The sequence below is a fragment of the Eschrichtius robustus genome, chromosome 15 (assembly GCF_028021215.1).
Source record: "Eschrichtius robustus isolate mEscRob2 chromosome 15, mEscRob2.pri, whole genome shotgun sequence".
In the NCBI taxonomy this organism is placed as follows: Eukaryota; Metazoa; Chordata; class Mammalia; order Artiodactyla; family Eschrichtiidae; genus Eschrichtius; species Eschrichtius robustus.
This window is the reverse complement of record NC_090838.1, coordinates 31,714,509-31,733,826: the sequence shown is the minus strand read 5'-3', so window position 1 is coordinate 31,733,826 and position 19,318 is coordinate 31,714,509. Positions and strand designations below refer to the sequence as shown.

The 19,318-nt window shown below is 38.8% G+C and overlaps 1 protein-coding gene across 5 annotated transcripts in view; it reads left to right on the top strand.

Moving 5' to 3' along the window:
• Window positions 1-19,318, top strand: part of DHX57 (DExH-box helicase 57) — a 59,948-nt gene that overhangs the window by 8,097 nt on the left and 32,533 nt on the right. For 2 of the 5 annotated variants that reach the window (XM_068564518.1, XM_068564519.1), the window contains exons 2-9: window positions 4,523-4,740; window positions 10,230-10,388; window positions 11,395-11,580; window positions 12,191-13,029; window positions 14,583-14,761; window positions 16,555-16,676; window positions 17,656-17,851; window positions 18,428-18,552. In XM_068564518.1, the coding sequence (XP_068420619.1) occupies window positions 4,529-4,740; window positions 10,230-10,388; window positions 11,395-11,580; window positions 12,191-13,029; window positions 14,583-14,761; window positions 16,555-16,676; window positions 17,656-17,851; window positions 18,428-18,552 (2,018 nt within the window). In that variant the 5' untranslated portion in view covers window positions 4,523-4,528. Of the gene's footprint in view, window positions 1-4,522; window positions 4,741-10,229; window positions 10,389-11,394; window positions 11,581-12,190; window positions 13,030-14,582; window positions 14,762-16,554; window positions 16,677-17,655; window positions 17,852-18,427; window positions 18,553-19,318 lie in introns of those variants that run through there. The other 3 variants (XM_068564520.1, XM_068564522.1, XM_068564521.1) reach the window with 3 other exon arrangements.

Sequence of the window (19,318 nt, the reverse complement as noted above, 5' to 3'; positions counted from 1 at the left end):
TTAAGTTTGTCAAGACTTGTTTTATAGCCTAAGATATGATCTATCCTGGAGAATATTTCATGTGCATTTGAGAAGAAAATGTAGTCTCCTGCTTTGAATGGAATGTTCTGTGTATGTCTGCTGGTCCATTTGGCTTAAATTATAGTTCAAGTCCAATATTTCTTTACTGATTTTTCTTTCTGGATGATATGACCATTGTTGAAAGTGTGGTATTAAAGTCCCTTATTATTATTGTGTCTATTTCTCTCTTCAATTATGTTAATATTTGCTGTATATATTTAGGTGCTCTGATGTTGGGAGCATAAATACTTAAAATTGTTAGATTCCCTTGATGAATTGACCCCTTTATCGTTATATGATGATCTTCTTTGTCTCTTGTTACAGCATTTGACTTAAAGGCTATTTTGTCTAAGTACAGCTACCCCTGCTGTCTTTTGGTTTCCATGTGCATTTACTGTCTTTTACATACTTCAGTTTCAGTCTATGTGTGTCTTTAAAGCTGAAGTGATTCTGTTGCAGGCAGCATGTAGTTGAGTCTTGTTTTTTTTTTTTAACTTTTTAAAATTTATTTTTATTTATTTATTTTTGACTGCATTGGGTCTTTGTTGCTGCATGCAGGCTTTCTCTAGTTGCGGCGAGCGGGGTCTACTCTTTGTTGTGGTGCGTGGGCTTCTCATAACGGTGGCTTCTCTTGTTGCGGAGCACAGGCTCTAGGCACGAGGGCTTCAGTAGTTGTAGCATACAGGCTCAGTAGTTGTGGCTTGCGGGCTCTAGAGCACAGGCTCAGTAGTTGTGGCGCATGGGCTTAGTTGTTCCGCAGCATGTGGAATCATCCCAGACCAGGGCTCGAACCTGTGTCCCCTGCACTGGCAGGTGGATTCTTAACCACTGCACCGCCAGGGAAGTCCTGAGTGTTGTTTTTTAATCCATTCAGGTACTCTGTGTATTTTGATGGGCGAATTTAGTCCATTTACATTTAAAGTGATTATTGATAGGTAAGGGCTTACTATTGCCATTTTTTTTTTAAAGATTGATTGATTGATTGATTGATTGATTGATTGCTATGTTGGGTCTTCGTTTCTGTGCTAGGGCTTTCTCTAGGTGCAGCAAGTGGGGGCCACTCTTCATCGCGGTGCGCGGGCCTGTGCGGGCCTCTCACTATCGTGGCCTCTCTTGTTGCGGAGCACAGGCTCCAGACGCGCAGGCTCAGTAGTTGTGGCTCACGGGCCTAGTTGCTCCACGGCATGTGGGATCTTCCCAGACCAGGGCTCGAACCCATGTCCCCTGCATTAGCAGGCAGATTCTCAACCACTGCGCCACCAGGGAAGCCCACTATTGCCATTTTGATCGTTGTTTCCTGGGTGTTTTATAGATCCTTTGTTTCTTTCTTTCTCTCTTGCTGTCTTCCTTTGTGATTTGATGATCTTCTGTAGTGGTATGCTTTGATTCCTTCCTCATTATCTTTTATGTATCTACTATAGATTTTTTTTTTTTAAACATCTTTATTGGAGTATAATTGCTTTACAATGGTGTGTTAGTTTCTGCTTTATATCAAAGTGAATCAGTTATACATAAACATATGTTCCCATATCTCTTCCCTCTTGCATCTCCCTCCCTCCCACCCTCCCTATCCCACCCCTCTAGGTGGTCACAAAGCACCGAGCTGATCTCCCTGTGCTATGCGGCTGCTTCCCACTAGCTATCTATTTTACATTTGGTAGTGTATATATGTCCATGACACTCTCTCACCCTGTCACATCTCACCCCTCCCCCTCCCCATATCCTCAAGTCCATTCTCTAGTAGGTCTGTGTCTTTATTCCCGTCTTGCCACTAGGTTCTTCATGGCCTTTTTTTTTTTTCCTTAGATTCCGTATATATGTGTTAGCATACTGTATTTGTTTTTCTCTTTCTGACTTACTTCACTCTGTATGACAGACTCTAACTCCATCCACCTCATTACAAATACCTCCATTTCATTCCTTTTTATGGCTGAGTAATATTCCATTGTATATATGTGCCACATCTTCTTTATCCATTCATCCGATGATGGACACTTAGGTTGCTTCCATGTCCTGGCTATTGTAAATAGAGCTGCAATGAACATTTTGGTACATGACTCTTTTTGAATTATGGTTTTCTCAGGGTATATGCTCAGTAGTGGGATTGCTGGGTCATATGGTAGTTCTATTTTTAGTTTTTTAAGGAACCTCCATACTGTTCTCCATAGTGGCTGTATCAATTTACATTCCCACCAACAGTGCAAGAGTGTTCCCTTTTCTCCACACCCTCTCCAGCATTTATTGTTTGTAGATTTTTTGATGATGGCCATTCTGACTGGTGTGAGATGATACCTCATTGTAGTTTTGATTTGCATTTCTCTAATGATTAATGATGTTGAGCATTCTTTCATGTGTCTGTTGGCCATCTGTATATCTTCTTTGGAGAAATGTCTATTTAGGTCTTCTGCCCATTTTTGGATTGGGTTGTTTGTTTTTTTGTTATTGAGCTGCATGAGCTGCTTGTAAATCTTGGAGATTAATCCTTTGTCAGTTGCTTCATTTGCAAATATTTTCTCCCATTCTGAGGGTTGTCTTTTGGTCTTGTTTATGGTTTCCTTTGCTGTGCAAAAGCTTTTAAGTTTCATTAGGTCCCATTTGTTTATTTGTGTTCTTATTTCCATTTCTCTAAGGGCTGGGTCAAAAAGGATCTTGCTGTGATTTATGTCATAGAGTGTTCTGCCTCTGTTTTCCTCTAAGAGTTTGATAGTGTCTGGCCTTACACTTAGGTCTTTAATCCATTTTGAGTTTATTTTTGTGTATGGTGTCAGGGAGTGTTCTAATTTCATACTTTTACATGTACCTGTCCAATTTTCCCAGCACCACTTATTGAAGAGGCTGTCTTTTCTCCACTGTATATGCTTGCCTCCTTTATCGAAGATAAGGTGACCATGTGTGCGTGGGTTTATCTCGGGGCTTTCTATCCTGTTCCATTGATCTATATTTCTGTTTTTGTGCCAGTACCAAACTGTCTTGATTACTGTAGCTTTGTAATATAGTCTGAAGTCAGGGAGCCTGATTTCTCCAGCTCCATTTTTCGTTCTCAAGATTGCTTTGGCTATTCGGGGTCTTTTGTGTCTCCATACAAATTGTGAAATTTTTTGTTCTAGTTCTGTGAAAAATGCCAGTGGTAGTTTGATAGGGATTGCATTGAATCTGTAGATTGCTTTGGGTATCTACTATAGATTTTTGCTGTGTAATTTGTTTTGTTTTGTTTTATATTTTTGCTTTTTACCATGAGACTGACATAAAACATCTTTTAGTTGTAACATTCTATTTTAAGCTGATAACATCTTAACTTTGATTGCATACAAAACTCTACAGTTTTACTTCCCCGAGGCAAAGTCTCTGAGCCAAGGCTGTGTTTCTGCAAGTGTATATGTAAATATAAATTTTACTTATCAAATTATGTATTAAATACATGAAAACATCTCTTCTCAACTGGAGTTTTTTAAACCCTATGGGAGACCTAACCAGATCAAAATGTAGCATTGGACCCTACACACCCTATGTATGATTTGAAACTTCTCCATGTGTTTCTTTTTTTTTTTTTTTTTAAGTTAGCAACTATGCAAATATCCATTAATGGGGAATTTTTTTTTTAATTAATTTATTTATTTATGGCTGTGTTGGGTCTTTGTTTCTGTGCGAGGGCTGTCTCTAGTTGTGGCAAGCGGGGGCCACTCTTCATTGCAGTGCGTGGGCCTCCCACTATCGCGGCCTCTCTTATTGCGGAGCACAGGCTCCAGACGCGCAGGCTCAGTAATTGTGGCCCACGGGCCCAGTTGCTCCGCAGCATGCGGGATCCTCCCAGACCAGGGCTCGAACCCGTGTCCCCTGCATCAGCAGGCAGATTCTCAACCACTGCGCCACCAGGGAAGCCCTCTCCATGTGTTTCTGATGCACATCCTGGTTAAGAAATCTGTGTCAGAGAAGCTCATTAAATATTAATCCTGAGGGGGATATGCTTGTAAATCTTTTGTGAAGCAGTTTATCCATGCTTCTCCTAAACTGGCCCTTTTTTTTTTTTTTTTTGTTAATAAATTTATTTATTTATTTATTTATTTACTTTTGGTTGTGTTGGGTCTTCGTTTCTGTGCGAGGGCTTTCTCCAGTTGTGGCGAGCGGGGGCCACTCTTCATCGCGGTGCGCGGGCCTCTCACTATCGCGGCCTCTCTTGTTGCGGAGCACAGGCTCCAGACGCGCAGGCTCAGTAGTTGTGGCTCACGGGCCCAGTTGCTCCGCGCATGTGGGATCTTCCCAGACCAGGGCTCGAACCCGTGTCCCCTGCATTGGCAGGCGGATTCTCAACCACTGCACCGCCAGGGAAGCCCTAAACTGGCCCTTTTAAAGTATGCATTTTCCTTTTTTCTTTAAAATAGGCTATATCCATAACTTTGACAAACAAAGGAGTATTATACTTGTCTGATTTTTATAATGTCTGCATTACTTTTTTCTCTTGCAGGTGAAAATGAGTTCTTCAGTAAGAAGAAAAGGCAAGCCAGGGAAAGGAGGTGGAAAGGGGTCTTCCAGAGGAGGAAGAGGAGGCAGAAGTCATGCTAGTAAATCTCATGGGGGTGGCAGCGGTGGCGGTGGCATTGGTGGCAATAGAAAGGCCTCAAGTAGAATTTGGGATGATGGCGATGACTTTTCTATCTTCAATGAATCAAGGCGTTCATCCAGGTCATTATACTCTTTAAATGTTCAAATATGAAAACAGTATCAATTCCTGATCTATGGACAACAGATGACTAAGACAAAGGGGGAAAATGCCAAGTAATTCTGGCCAACTTATCTTCCTCTTGTTTTAAAGCCCCCTCTTTGTAACCTTCTCTAAAGGCATGATGGCAAATAACACCTTTTGTTGGGCCGGGGATGGGGGTGGTGCTTTGAAATCTGAAGTTAACTTTAACTTCCACATGACACTGTGAATTGAGTATAATATTGTTGTTGTAATCAGTATTACTAGGAAAGTAAATATTGGAAATGGTGAAGGTGATGAAAATTATTTTAAGTATTTCTTAGGCATTGTAGTTTGAAGGTCCCCAAATGAGATCTGGCTATACTCCATCTGTCTAGTTGATGAATTATCTATTTTCCAACCAGATCAACCAAATATTTACTGGAACTTCATGTGATGACCAGTGGTAGATATCATACCCAGGCTTTTCTCATGTTCAGCTTTTAATTAGTGAATAAATTCTGATAATTCTAATGCATGTTTAATGAAAGTAAAGATTTTACTACTGCATGTTATGCAGTGTAAATATAAAATTCTCGTTGTTTCTCAAATTGCACTTCAAGCTGTTTACTTGAATTTTTAGAGATGGAGAGACTTCTTTAGAGCTGTGTATATACACACATACATACACACACTCTTTTGTGGGAATAATTCCCAACTAAATATTACTTAGAAAGGAATATAGGTGAGTGCTGAAGTTCAGCTGCATCATAAATGCTTTTAACTTAAATGAATTCAACTGTATGTATTCAGGAAAAAAAGAAAAAGAAGAACCAATAGTATATAAGTAGTTAAACTTGCCGCAAAAGGAATCTGGGCTCCGCAGTGAACAGGATACGGGAGAGGAATGTGCTCATCCCTCAGTCAGTCTCAGTTTCCAAGTGCTTTTTGTAGTTTAAGCCTCTTGATGTACTGAGTATGTGATAATAATGTTTAAGTATATATTTCTTATACATGGTCTCTACCATAATCAAATATTTCACCTGGTATGCAACCAGAGAATCTACATTTTTTTTCCATTCTAAATGAAAAATGGTCATTTTGGACATACTGAGAGATAATGTATCAGTCTCAAACTTGACACTTTTTTAAGAATCTTCCAGAATAATCTAAAACTATACTTTCACCTTAGCTGCTGACTTAAGAACCTAAATGCTGAGTTAGATGCAGCGCCATTCTTTCTGAAAACACTGACTTTTTAGGTTCTTAGAGTCTCAGACATTCATTCATGCAGGAAATATTTACTCAGTGCCTACCATGCACCAGGCACTGTTTTAGGAACCAGGATTACAGCGATGAATAGAATATTGTCCTTGTCTTCATAGAAGGAGGTTTGAGGTATAAAGACCATAAACAAAGGTATAATAATAGGTCAGATGGTAAGTGCTACGGAGAAAAATAAAGGATAAAGGGATAGAAAATACTGAAATAGATTGCTGGTTGCTGTTTTCTATGGAGTGATCATTAGAGAAGACTTCTCTAATGATGTGTCATTTGAGCCAGGACAAGAAAGAAGTAAAGGATAAGCTGTGAAGCTATCTAAGGGAAGAACGTTCAAGGCAGAGGGAACGGCAGGTGCACAGTTCCTAAGGCAGGAGTGTGCTTGGAAGATTTAGGAGATGGCAAGGAAGCCATGTGGCTAGCATGGATGGGTAAGAAGTGATAGGCAGTTAGATTCGAGAGACTCTATAGGATGTTTTAGGCCATTCTAAGGATTTTGTTTGTTTTTGTTTTTTTTTTAAGTTTTAAAAGTCATGTTCATGGAAGTGTAATTTACGTTCAGTAAAACTCAACCTAAAATTTGACAAATGCAATCATCGCCATAAACAGTTCTTCAAAACTCCCCCATGCCCTTTGCAGCACACTCTTCCCTGACCCTTAGGAATCCATTGATCTGTTTTCTGTCAAAGGGGTCAGATATAATCATTAAAATGATTTATTATAGAAAAAATCATAAGCATATAAAACCAAGTTTTTAAAAGGATACTTTGGAATATATAATCTTTAGAATAGTCGAAAGAATGGGATTTTAAAATAACCTTTGAAAATTAAAGCACAGTTGAGAAAGTTATCTTAGGATAGTTGTAGAATAGCTTGTCTAGTTATTGTGTCAAGCTTCAGGCTGGGGCTGGTCAGTAGAAAAACTATTTTAAATAATGGAATTGAATTCTACAGAGGTTCTCAATGGGGCAGACATACATTCTCACAGGTATTTGGCACCTTCTCAAAAGTTCACCCCTGCTACCACCAGGAAACGTCAAGGAAAGCAAAAACATCTGTTCTGTATATATCAGTCATCACATGTTCAAATACACCTTATCTACCTGAAATGCTTCTTCAAGCGCCACAATTCTGTCTTTCAAGCACCAGCCGTGAGGTTTGTCAGCATCTTGAACTGGACTGAGCCAAGTCACATGCCATGGCCAAAAAGGCCATTACAAGGACTTTGGCTTTGCTTTGAGTAAAATGGGAAGCCATTGAAGGGTTTGAGGCAAGAGTGTGTGACATCAATCACTCTGGCCAGAGTTACTGCTATTCAGTATATCCCTTCATGTGAATTAGAAAATGGTGCCCCTTTCTTTGGGCAGTTATAGCTCCAGGGTGGATGTCTTGGCAAGCAGAGCATAGACTGGATTTTAGCTCTTGCTGTCCCCTCCTTCCCTACTTTAGGACCCTTTGCATAGTGTATAGTCTGTGCACCCATATTCAGTGGCCCTGCCTCAGTGTGCTCTGTGGAGAATAGACTACAGGGGGACATGGGTTGGAAGCAGGAAGACCAGTTAGAAGGTACACTCCAAGTGGCAATTTCATAGGCAATTTAGTGTATAAGTCTGGAGTTCAAGAACAAGATCTAGGCTAGAGAAGTAAATGTATGAGTCCTCTAGGAATAAATGTGCTTTAAGGCTATGGGACTGGATGAGATAGGATATAGAGAAGAGGTCTGAACTTTGAGCCCTGGGGCACTCTAGGCTTTAGAACTGAGAGAGATTAGGAAAATGAGACAAAGTAGATTGAGGAGTTGCCAGTGAAGTGGGAGGAAAACTAAGCTTATTTCTGGAAGTCAAGGAATGAAGGTGTTTTCAAGGGAAGTATCCAGTCAGATTGGATTGGATACTTAAAGGGAATCCGCAAGTTGTATAAAAAATGCTTCTAACAGGTCAAGAAAAATGTGTTCCGGGAGTTCCCTGGTGGCCCAGTGGTTAGGACTTTCACTGCTGTGGCCCCAGGTTCAATCCCTGGTCGGGATCTAAGATCCCACAAGCTGCGTGGCACAGCCAATATAAAGAAAAAAGAAAAATGTGTTCTGACAATTGTCCACTGGATTTGGCAATGTGGATAGCATGGGTAACCTTGACGAGAGCTGTTTGGTTTAGTATACTTAGTGTGGAGAAAACCCTATTGGAGTGTGTTTCAGAGAGAAGACGAAAGAAAGTGGTGACAAAGACAATGATTTAGATAACCCTTTGAGGGAGTTTTGCTCTAAAGGGCAGGGGAGGGAGGAGAGATAGGACAGTAGCTTGAGAGGGATATGCAGTCAAAGGGAAGATTTTTTTTTTTAAGATGGTAGACGTTATGTAGCATGTCTGTACGCTGATGGAACTGATCCAAAGGAGAATGAAGAACTGATGATCTGATGATGTAGAGGGGGGGATAAGTGCTGGAATGATTTCCTTGAGGAGGTTAAAGAGATTGTATATACAGTATACAGAGGGACTGACTTTAGGATCAAGGATGGTTCATCCTTAGGAACTGGAAGGAAGGCAAAGTATAGGGGTTTACAAATAAGAGGTAGATGAGATGGGAGCATATGGAAGTTCTCCCCCTACCCACCCACCCACCCACCCCTTTTTTTTTTTTTTTTTTTTTTTAACTAATCATGAGGAAACAATCAGACAAGTCCAAATAGTGAGAATTCTACAAGACAGCTAGCCTAAGTGCTTCAGAAAAGTCAATGCCAGGAAATAGGTGGGGGAACTATTCTAAATTAAAGGAGTTTGAAAAACAGATAACTAAATGTCATTTTAAGCTAGATACTCAATCAGAAAATCTGTAGAAGACATGATTGAGGCAGTTAGGAACTTTGAATATGGATTATATATTAGATGATATCAATATAAAATATCTTGTGAGTGATAAGAGTATTGTGGTTATATAAAAGTATGTCTCTGTTCTTAGGAAATAACACGCTGAAGTATTTAAGAGTGAATGTGATGCCTGTAACTTACATTCAGATGGCTCAGCAGAACATGCACGTACATATATGGGGGAGCAGATATATATGCATATATGTGTGTGTAGAGAGAGAAAGAAGAAGAGAAGGGCATAAATGTGTGTGTGCATTTAAGTATGGCAACTGTTAACAATTGGTGAATCTTGGTAAATGGTGTTAATTTCTGTAGATTTAAAATGTTTTGAAACCAAAAGGGGAAATAATGAATTTGGGCTAATGTTTCTTTTCAGAGGTTGCAACTAAGTGGTTAAAAACCACAGTCTATTCTATTTTCTCCTTTGCTACCCAGTTTTGCGAGTGTAAGTGTGTGGTTCTTTTCAAAGTCTCAATAATATGTTGGATTTTCAATGCAGAGAAAGTTTCTGCCATTTCCCTAGATTTGTGAAAATTTATAATGAAACATGCCAAGTGAAAAAAAAGAAATTTAGTGAGTAAAGTTAAACTTTAGAGCCGATTATTGTTTTAAATATTAAAAAGTATCCCTAAAAAAAAAATCTAAATTCCAAAAATGAAAGATTGGTGAAATAAATTCTAGTACCTCTATATGTATGTGTAACCATTTAAAAGTTAAGTTGTAGGAAAATATTTAATTTGGTGGAAATGACAGTTTTATTTTGATAAGGAAATAAAGCAAATTATAAAAGATTATATGTGCTGTACAATTTTATAAAAAATGTATGTGAAAAAGACTGATGTGATTTAAGATGACTTCTGTTTTCTTCTTGGCTCTCTACTTTTCTACAGTGAACATGTATTATTATGATTTTTGTAATCAGGAAATAATAATTTAGGTAAATATTTCAAAAATAGGGCCTAATATTCACAAGATAGGACTCTCAGTTGTTTTCAGATCAAGTACCTCAAATAGAATGAAATATGTACTCTTTGTATGTAGCACATTTCTTTTGAACATCCACTAGTGCAGAAGGAGGCATCATAGCATTACTTTCTCCAGAGGACTTTTGAGTTAGTGAAGCCAGATTTAATGATGAAGCATCGAATCAGGTTTTTCTCCAGCAGTTTCAATATAATGAAGTCTGGTAAATACTGTAGAAAATAGAGACTCTCTTCACATTCATTGTCATCTTTTGTAGGGTATTTGACAGTCCAGTCATGTTGTATATATTTGGGGACCCTGAGGAGAGTGTAAAAGTTCTGCTCACGGATAAATGTGTAATTTTGTTCTTGTGTCCTTTGCAGACCTAGTAACAGTAGCGTGAGCAAAGGGGACGCACACCCCAAATGGAAGCCTGAAGCCAAAGTGCCCCTTCAGACTCTGCATATGACTTCTGAGAATCAAGAAAAAGTGAAAGCTCTTCTCCGAGACCTGCAAGAACAAGATGCGGATGTTGGATCTGAGTAAATTATTTTATTTCAGTAAATTACTATATTGAGGAAGATGCATTGGCAGTGTGAGGGTCCTGTGTGTCTTTGGAATACTGTATCAGTACTGATCCTGTAGTGGCTGTATAACTAGTTGAAAGTGAGTCAAGAGAAATACAAGAATAATTATTCAGCAACAGTTTTAGAGTGAGTTGTTTTGCAGTATCTGTGAGCAATGGTACAGATCGCCTTTTCATCTTTACTTTTTCTAGGACAGTGCTAACATGGATTCAGTAGTTGCTTTCTTGATAACCTTTCAAATAAAACCTTGTAGTGAGCAAGTAGAAGCATTGTTCTAGGAGCAAATATTGAGTTGATCAGATGAAGTCTTATGATTGCACTTCTCATGACCATCTGCCTAAGAGAAAGATTGTTTTAGACTTTTGGCTATTTTGCTTTGTGATTTCAGTTGGAGAGGTTAATCCTTTCCATTTGCCAGAATTAATGAACGGTCAGCCATGAACAGCTCAGTTTCCATCCTATCTACAAATCGCTTATCTGTCTTAAATTTAGGAAAGGTGGTTATGCAGCAAAGCAAAAAAAAATAGCGATGGTTTTTACGAATGAGAAGAGAGAGAGGATAGCCAAGGCTTCTGTAGTTAAGAACACAGACTCTGGGTCGGACTACCTTGGTTAAAATCTCTAGTTGCTCTTTACTTTATAACCTTTGGCAGTTACTAATCTTCTCTTAAATTTTAGTTGATCATCTGAAAAAAAAAATAGAGATTCCAGTCTGGCTGGGTTATTGGGAAGATTTTCAAAGAGATAGTACATATAAAACATTTAACATAGTACCGGGCAGGTAATAAGTTCTGTTACTTGCTGAGATATAAATTAATAGGTCAATAAAAAATTAAATCAGTGACTGAATAGTGGTCAGGATTCTCTGTCCTTTGGTTCCTTGAATTAAATTCTTAGACTCTTACTAAATTTTTCTTTGAGGTAAGTAGAAATTAATATATGAGAATGTTACTTTTGCCAGAAGAGGTGTTTCTGGGGAGGACGAAGATGATGAGCCTGATGATGATGACGAGCAGTACTGGTCAGCTGGACGAGAAGCTTCCCTCGTTCCCGACTCAGATCCTTCGGAATGTGCTGGCTCAGGCCTGGTGGAGCCGCATTATCCAGAAATTACAGTCTCAACACTTGCAGTGCAAAAACTTTCCAGGTTTGCTTTCATCATTTATGGGAAAATTAAAGGAAACTGGAAGTGTATTATAAACGCACCTACCTCTCCTTGAATACTTTCGTGTTGTTTGCGTTCCAGCGGTACCCGATACGCCCAGTATCCTCTCTTTTAGGATAGGGAGATGAAGGAGGAGTTAGTACACTTTTTTATATATATATATATATATATATAAATTTATTTATTTATTTATTTTTGGCTGTGTTGGGTCTTCCCTTCTGTGCGAGGGCTTCCTCCAGTTGCGGCGAGCGGGGGCCACTCTTCATCGCAGTGCACGGGCCTCTCACTGTCGCGGCCTCTCTTGTTGCGGAGCACAGGCTCCAGACACGCAGGCTCAGCAGTTGTGGCTCACGGGCGCAATTGCTCCGCGGCATGTGGGATCTTCCCAGACCAGGGCTCGAACCCATGTCCCCTGCATTGGCAGGCAGACTCCCAACCACTGCGCCACCAGGGAAGCCCCTATCAGGTGCACTTTTTCAAGACACAAACCCTGCCTATGTATAGTTATGCCTTCCCATATATGTATTTAAATGAATTTCTCTTTTGAGGTTTGATATTACTCAGTCTTTTTTGTCATCTTCTCACTTGGCAGGTATGGTTTCAACACCGAGCGCTGTCAGGCAGCCCTGAGAATTTGCGATGGAGACCTGGGGGCATCACTGGAACATCTGCTCACCCAGTGTTTTTCAGAGACATTTGGAGAGAGGATGAAGATCTCTGAGGCCGTTGCGCGTATGAGCTTGGATGAGTGTGTGGAACAGCGACAGGAAGAGGCCTTTGCTCTCAAGTCAATCTGTGGAGAAAAATTTATAGAAAGAATTCAGAACAGAGTCTGGACCATTGGATTAGAACTGGGGTATTTGGCGAGTAAATTCTGCAAATCCAAGCAAAAGGAACGTACCAAAAATATACAGGAGACGTCACTTGAAATCTGTAAATTTTACCTCAGAGGAAATTGCAAATTTGGATCAAAGTGCAAATTCAAACATGAAGTGCCCCCAAATCAAATTATTGGAAAAGCAGAAAGAAGTGTAGATGATTCCCATCTAAATGCTGACGAAGATGCATCTTTTTTATACGAACTTGAAATTCGATTTTCTAAAGACCACAAATACCCCTACCAAGCTCCCCTTGTGGCATTTTATTCCACCAATGAGAATCTACCTCTGGCTTGTCGTTTACATATTTCTGAGTTCCTTTATGGCAAGGCCTTGACATTTGCAGAAACTTCAGAACCTGTTGTATATTCTTTGATAACCCTTTTAGAGGAAGAATCAGAAATAGCCAAGTTACTAACAAATACCCATCACAAGTACAGTATCCCTCCTGTGAACTTTCTGCCAGTATCCTCTGGGACCAGAATAAATAATCCTGTCTGTCATAAACCAGTGATTCCAAGTAATTCGTTTCTTTCAAATCAAATTCCAGAAGGTATGTCAGGCACTGATGCGGTGTTGTGGAGGCGGGGTTTGGAATGATGGATTACAGCAATCAGAGGCTCTGAGGGCCGGTATAGGGTCTCCCCTGAGCTGTGACCTGACTTTACTTGTAAGGCCTAATTCTGTCACTGTGTCTGGCTCCCTGAATTGAAAGTTTGTAGTGATGTATAAGTTTATTCTAGCAGTCGAGGACTGGAAGAACCTTAAAGCATCCTTCCAGAAAAGTCTGTTTCATGTAATCCATTTGGTTTCATGTGATTACTTCTGTTACTGTATATAGGATTACTTTAAAATGAGTTTTTAGAGATACTTCTCTTTCTATACCACCATCCGTACCCCCCTGCTTTTAGTACGCTAGACCCCCAAAAGTCATTAGGGGATGTCTCTCTTTATGGGTCCCTAAATCCTCAAATAGAGAAATGTTTGTACAAGCCTCTGGCTTCCTCCAGATCCAAGAGTGCCGTACAGATTCTTACATCACAAGTAACCCCCCTTTCAAAGTTTACCGTAGGATCTCTCTTATTTTTTGCCACCTTTCTTTTAGAGCAGCAAGTTTTATTATTTCCCAGGAGTTCCTAGGTAAATGTCAACAGGTAGAGAACAGTGAACCTGCACCGAGATGCAGATGCCGGACAGCCGGCTAGGTTCCCTCACTGGCCCCTTGACTCGCTCCCAACCTGCAGCGAGTTCTAGCACTCACATGTGTTCCTCAAGAAATGACAAACTGTGTGTCGTGAACTTTTTTTTTAAGATAACAGCTTTATTAAGATATAATTTGCACACCATAAAATTTACCCTTTTGAAGTGTACCATTCAGTGGTTTTTAGTATATTAACAGAGTTGTGCAACCATGACCACTGTCTAACTCTGGAACGTTTTCATCACCCCAGAAAGAAACTCTGTACCTGTTAGCAAGTCACTCCTCATTTCTCCCTTCCCCCAACCCCTAACAACCATGAGTCTATATTCTGTCTCTATGGATTTGCCTATTCTGGACATTTCATGGAAATGGAATCATATAGTAAATATGTGGCTTTTTGTGATTGGCTTCTTTCACTTAGCATAATGTTTTCAAGGTTCATCCATGTTGTAGCATGTATCAGTACTTCATTCCCTTTTATTACTGAATACTATTCCATTATATGGACATACCACATTTCATTTATTGATTCATCATATGATAGACATTTGGGTTATTTTGTGTCATGGAATTATAGGTACACTTGCAAATATTTGAAACTTTCAGTTACTTCCTGAATGTACAGAGTCCACTGGATTAACAAGGCAGGGCATGATTTTCTTTTCTTTATTTTTAATTTGGTTTAACCAGAGCCACTTACACTTGATTAAAGTTTATTTGGAGATGCATTTTAAGTTCTTTAGCAGTAGAAGTAGTAGTGTGGAAATGAATGAACTTGTTTTATTCAAGCTTTAACTTTTTCTCCATTTATGATTTTTTTGTTGTTGTTACTTTGTTAGATAGTGACTTTTCCTTGCTAAAGAAAGGGCTCTATATTGAAAACGTTTCCTTTTATCCCCTTCAAGTTGAAAAAGAATCAGAGCCTGAGGAGGAGACAGATGAGGATGAAGGTCCTGCACCAGTTATGGTGGAGAATGAAAGCTATGTCAACCTTAAGAAAAAGATTTCCAAAAGATATGACTGGCAGGCAAAATCAGTACGTGCTGAAAATGTCAAAATCTGCAAGCAGTTCCGAATAAAACAGGTAGGGTATTCTGAGAGAATAGCTAGCATTGTCTCCCTAATGTATGGATGAAGGGATTAGGAATTAGGAAGCTTTGGCTACTCTCTATGGTATACTTTCAGTTCTCTTTTACTCTGATTTGTCAAAGTTTCTGCATGCCACAGCAAACTTGGATGCATGTTCTAGATAGTTTTGGAAAATCCAATGGCTGATGAAAATGAAACACATATATACCAAATATTCTGAGAATCATGTGGCTTTGTTACTGTGATAGAAATCTGATAAGTGAAAGGAAAAGTAGTACTGTGATTTACATTAGAAATAACAGTATAGTAAAGGAGAAGGATAAGGAGGGACTCTTACCCCATTTCAAAGGCTCACAGGATAAATAATTTGCCCACGGTCACATAGCTGGTAAGTGGCAACACAGGGTTTCAAGCTAATTCTCTCTGTTTTCAAAGTCCATGTTGTTTTTACCCCATTCAGGGGTAAAAATAAGATTATTTTAAAAGAACTCATAAGGGAAGTATTAGGGCAGAGTTGGATGTAGGATAAAGACGAGTTGCTTAACCAGTTTGGGGATTAGATTAGATGCTATCTAAGGCCCTTCCGATTCTAAAGTTCTGTGATTCTGATTTTTGACAGAGTATATATATAACACTAGTACATATATACTGCAACACCCATAGAATGTCAAATTGACTAGAAAATCACGCCATAAATAATAAGATGGTGGAAATAAAAAATTACACATTCAGTTTGAACAGTGTGTTTAGAGGTGATAAAATGACATGCAGGAAATGTGTATTTTAATATAAATGTTAGTATAAATTTCTTACGTTAGTCAAAAATACATCCACAGTTTTAACCTACAGTACAATGTTTATAGCATTGGCCATTAGATGTCAAACTGAGTTACATAGATGTGGTGATTGGCCAGAAAGAACCCTTTAAATGAGGGAGTACTCAAAAACAAAACAAAACAAAAAAAAGATGAGGGCGTGTCAGAAGGACTCAGGAATCAACCTGGAAAAGCTCCCAATGGCCAAAATGAAATAATGAGAGCAAGAAAATAAATTGGATTATATCTTAGGTATTGGATGTACAGTATTGGATTATAACCCAGGAATTAAAAAAAAAGAAATCTATAAATCCATACCAGTTTATTTTTATTTATTTATTCTCGACAGATAAAAATTGTATATATTTACGATGTTGGAAAAAAAAAAAAAAAGAACCATTTAGTGAGTGCTGTTACTGTTAGTGACTTTGGTAAAAATCTGATACTGTGTAGAACTACGCTGTCTTGTATGGTAGCCCTTAGCCACGTGTAGCTATTTAAAGTTAAATTTATTAAAATTAAATAAAATAAAAAATTCAGGTCCTCGATAGCACTGATCACAGCTCAAGTGCTCAACAGCCACTTGGAGCCAGAGGTTGCTATGTTGAACAGCGCAGACAGAACATTTCCATCGGCACGGAAAGTTCCGTTGAACAGTGCTAGTATAGAGACTTACAAAAATAGCTGGATAGGTGCTAAGCAAGAGGGGTTATTTCTCTTATAAGATCCTTCAGTTCATTCAGATGTAGGAAAGCCACACAGATCCCACAGCTTATTCTGGCTGATTCTCTGAACAGCCTTCTGACTAAAGTCACCAGCATCCAACCCCCAACAAATCTGCACTTTCTGTCTCTAAACAAATTGGTGAAGAAAGAGCAGAAAGGGTAGGTCTAACTATGGGATTCCACATTCAGAGCTTTGTGAAAGGTGATTGAAAGTAACCAAACTGATGTCTTATCTTTTATTTTATTAGGCCTCCAGACAGTTCCAGTCAATTCTGCAAGAAAGACAATTACTCCCTGCTTGGGAAGAAAGAGAAAACATTCTTAAATTGTTGAGCAAGCACCAAGTGCTTGTTATAAGTGGTATGACTGGGTAAGAATGTGATTTGTTTGTAATGCAGCTTTCATCTATAAATACGGTGTGTGCCCTGGTTACCACCACCAGTTCTACTTTTAAAAAAAAACAGTTGCTGGTGTTATTTGTGCTTTTTCCTGTCAAATATTAAATAATATTTCACAGAGGCAAATAATGTGGCAACTGTAGCCAATAGAGCCAAATTACAAAAAACAAACAAAACTCAGAAATTTAGGAATTTATAGATATTGTATACCTCTGCCTTAACATGATTTTAAGGCAAAAGGCCTAGCTGAAGGCTTTTAACAAGGCCCATTTTAAAATGTAAAGGACAGTTCCAGAACATTTAGCTTGAAACTTCAGAAATAAATTTTCTAAATTTATTCTGATTTCCTTAAAGCTTTTGTTTAAGAACAACTTAGGGTACATTATTTTTCCTGTTCCACACTCTCCATATGTTATCCAAACCTATTTAGCAGGGACAAGTTGCAGGCTTAATCTAGTTCTGTATTCAAGGGTCTTCAATTTAATAATTACATTTGTGCCCAGATTCACAGATATAGTAGTAACTTTGTATCTTCCAGTTTCTTATCTTTTTAACCTCAGTCAGTACTTTGGTATAGCCAAAGCAATACCACACCAATGGGAAAAATATAAAGTATTTTAATAATCATAATACTCCTGTTTCTTTAGAATTCATATGTAGAGTTCACATTCCTGGAGGCATTTATAGACCTTAACCTAATGTTTATTCAGTAGTCCCAGTTTTACAAATAATAGTAAACTATTATTTGATTGCCCTGTTAACCTAAGTGCAAATTCCTAGGAGTTATCAGCTGTAGGTTATAGGTCAGTAGGTAGGGTTAGAAGATAGATGAAGCTGAACAACTTTTATTCTAGTTAGCTTCTTACTTTCCTCATTGGATATGATTGCTTCTTTAGTTAACTAGAGCACTTGAAAACTCTTATTTTAGGACTTATTTGTTTTGACATACAGATGTGGGAAAACCACACAGATTCCACAGTTTATTCTGGATGATTCTCTGAACGGACCACCTGAGAAGGTGGCTAACATCATCTGTACCCAACCCCGACGAATCTCTGCGATCTCTGTCGCCGAACGCGTTGCTAAAGAAAGAGCAGAGAGAGTGGGTCTGACTGTGGGATACCAGATCCGGTTAGAAAGTGTCAAGGTTTGTATGCTTTTCTTATTTCCTGATGACAGAAATTTACAAGTATATTTATTTTCAAGTTTACAAGTATAATTTATTTTCAAGTATAAAGCGCCCTTGGGGTCTGGAGATTCTGGGCAAGTTGGAATATATACTTCAGTAGGGCTGAAGTCCTTTTAGAAATATTTTGGTTTAAACTCTTATTGGGGTGTACTTAATTTCCTCTGTAAAGACCTTCTATTCTTTATTGGCAGAAGTGATCTAGTAGGTGCTGCTTTGTTCCTAAACTGGGATTTAATCCATTTAACCAAATATGGAATGAACGAAGGCAGAATTGATTTCATCACTCACTGTTATTTTTATGTTTTATAATAATTTTTGAATGCTTTCTATGAGTCTTAAAATTTTGATGTAAAGTAGAAAAGCTTTGTTGTTGCCAGCAAGAAACTATGCATTTAGTTTCTTGGTTTATATTAAATAGAACTGCTGGTGTTTTCAGTATTCTTTATCCCTATCCATTAAAAATGGCTTTGCCAGGAAAGTGTTTCCTTTTTTCAGAAAGTTCATTAAAGCTTTCTATGCCCTTTTACGTGTAAGTCCTCAGCCACCAGACTGTTATACTGCACCACAGGAGTGCTGCTAAGAAGGCTGGAGGGGGACACAGCCCTACAAGGAATCACCCATATCATTGTTGATGAAGTCCATGAGAGGACAGAAGAAAGGTAAGGCAAAGGTTTTCCAAGTGCATACCCACACACATCAAATGAAGACATGGCTGAGAGAATTTTATTCTGCTTCCAGTTAAGTTCCTAAGAGCTAGTAATGGTAATTGCCATAGAGAAGGCTTAAGCTAGAGAAGAGGAACTGCCTTCCTGGTCTCCAGGGTCTGTGACACGAAAAATGCTAGGAGAGCACATGTTCATCACTGGAAGAGTCATCCTATTAGATGGACATCGTCTAATAAGAGGCAGCATGCTGAGCTGGGTGCTGTACTTAGCAGGAATATCAGATGTAATGCATGCTATAGCTGATGGATTGGTCAATATGTGCTTCCTTCTTTGTGCATTTGGTCAGTCATTCAGTCCTGACATTCATTCATATATTTATTGAGCCTGCATTAAGTGCCAAGTGGCCTATTAATTGCTGGGGATACTGTAGTGAACAAACATATATGTTTCCCCTTTATCTCTTATGGTCTGATAGGAAAAACAAATAATGAACAGGTAAATAAATAAGTAAATAACTACAAATTGGAATAAGTACCATAAAGGAATAAACAGGATGCTGTGTTTGGGGGGAGAGAGCCATGAGATAGTCAGAGATTATATCTCTGAAGAGATTACATTTAAATTAAAAACAGAAGTGTGAAAAGGAGTCTCATGAGACATATGAGGGCAAGGTCATCATTTGCAAGGACTCTGCAGTGGTAAAGGGCTTCATGAGTCCAAAAACTGGAGGAAGGCCAGTGCAGCTGGTATGTAGTGAATG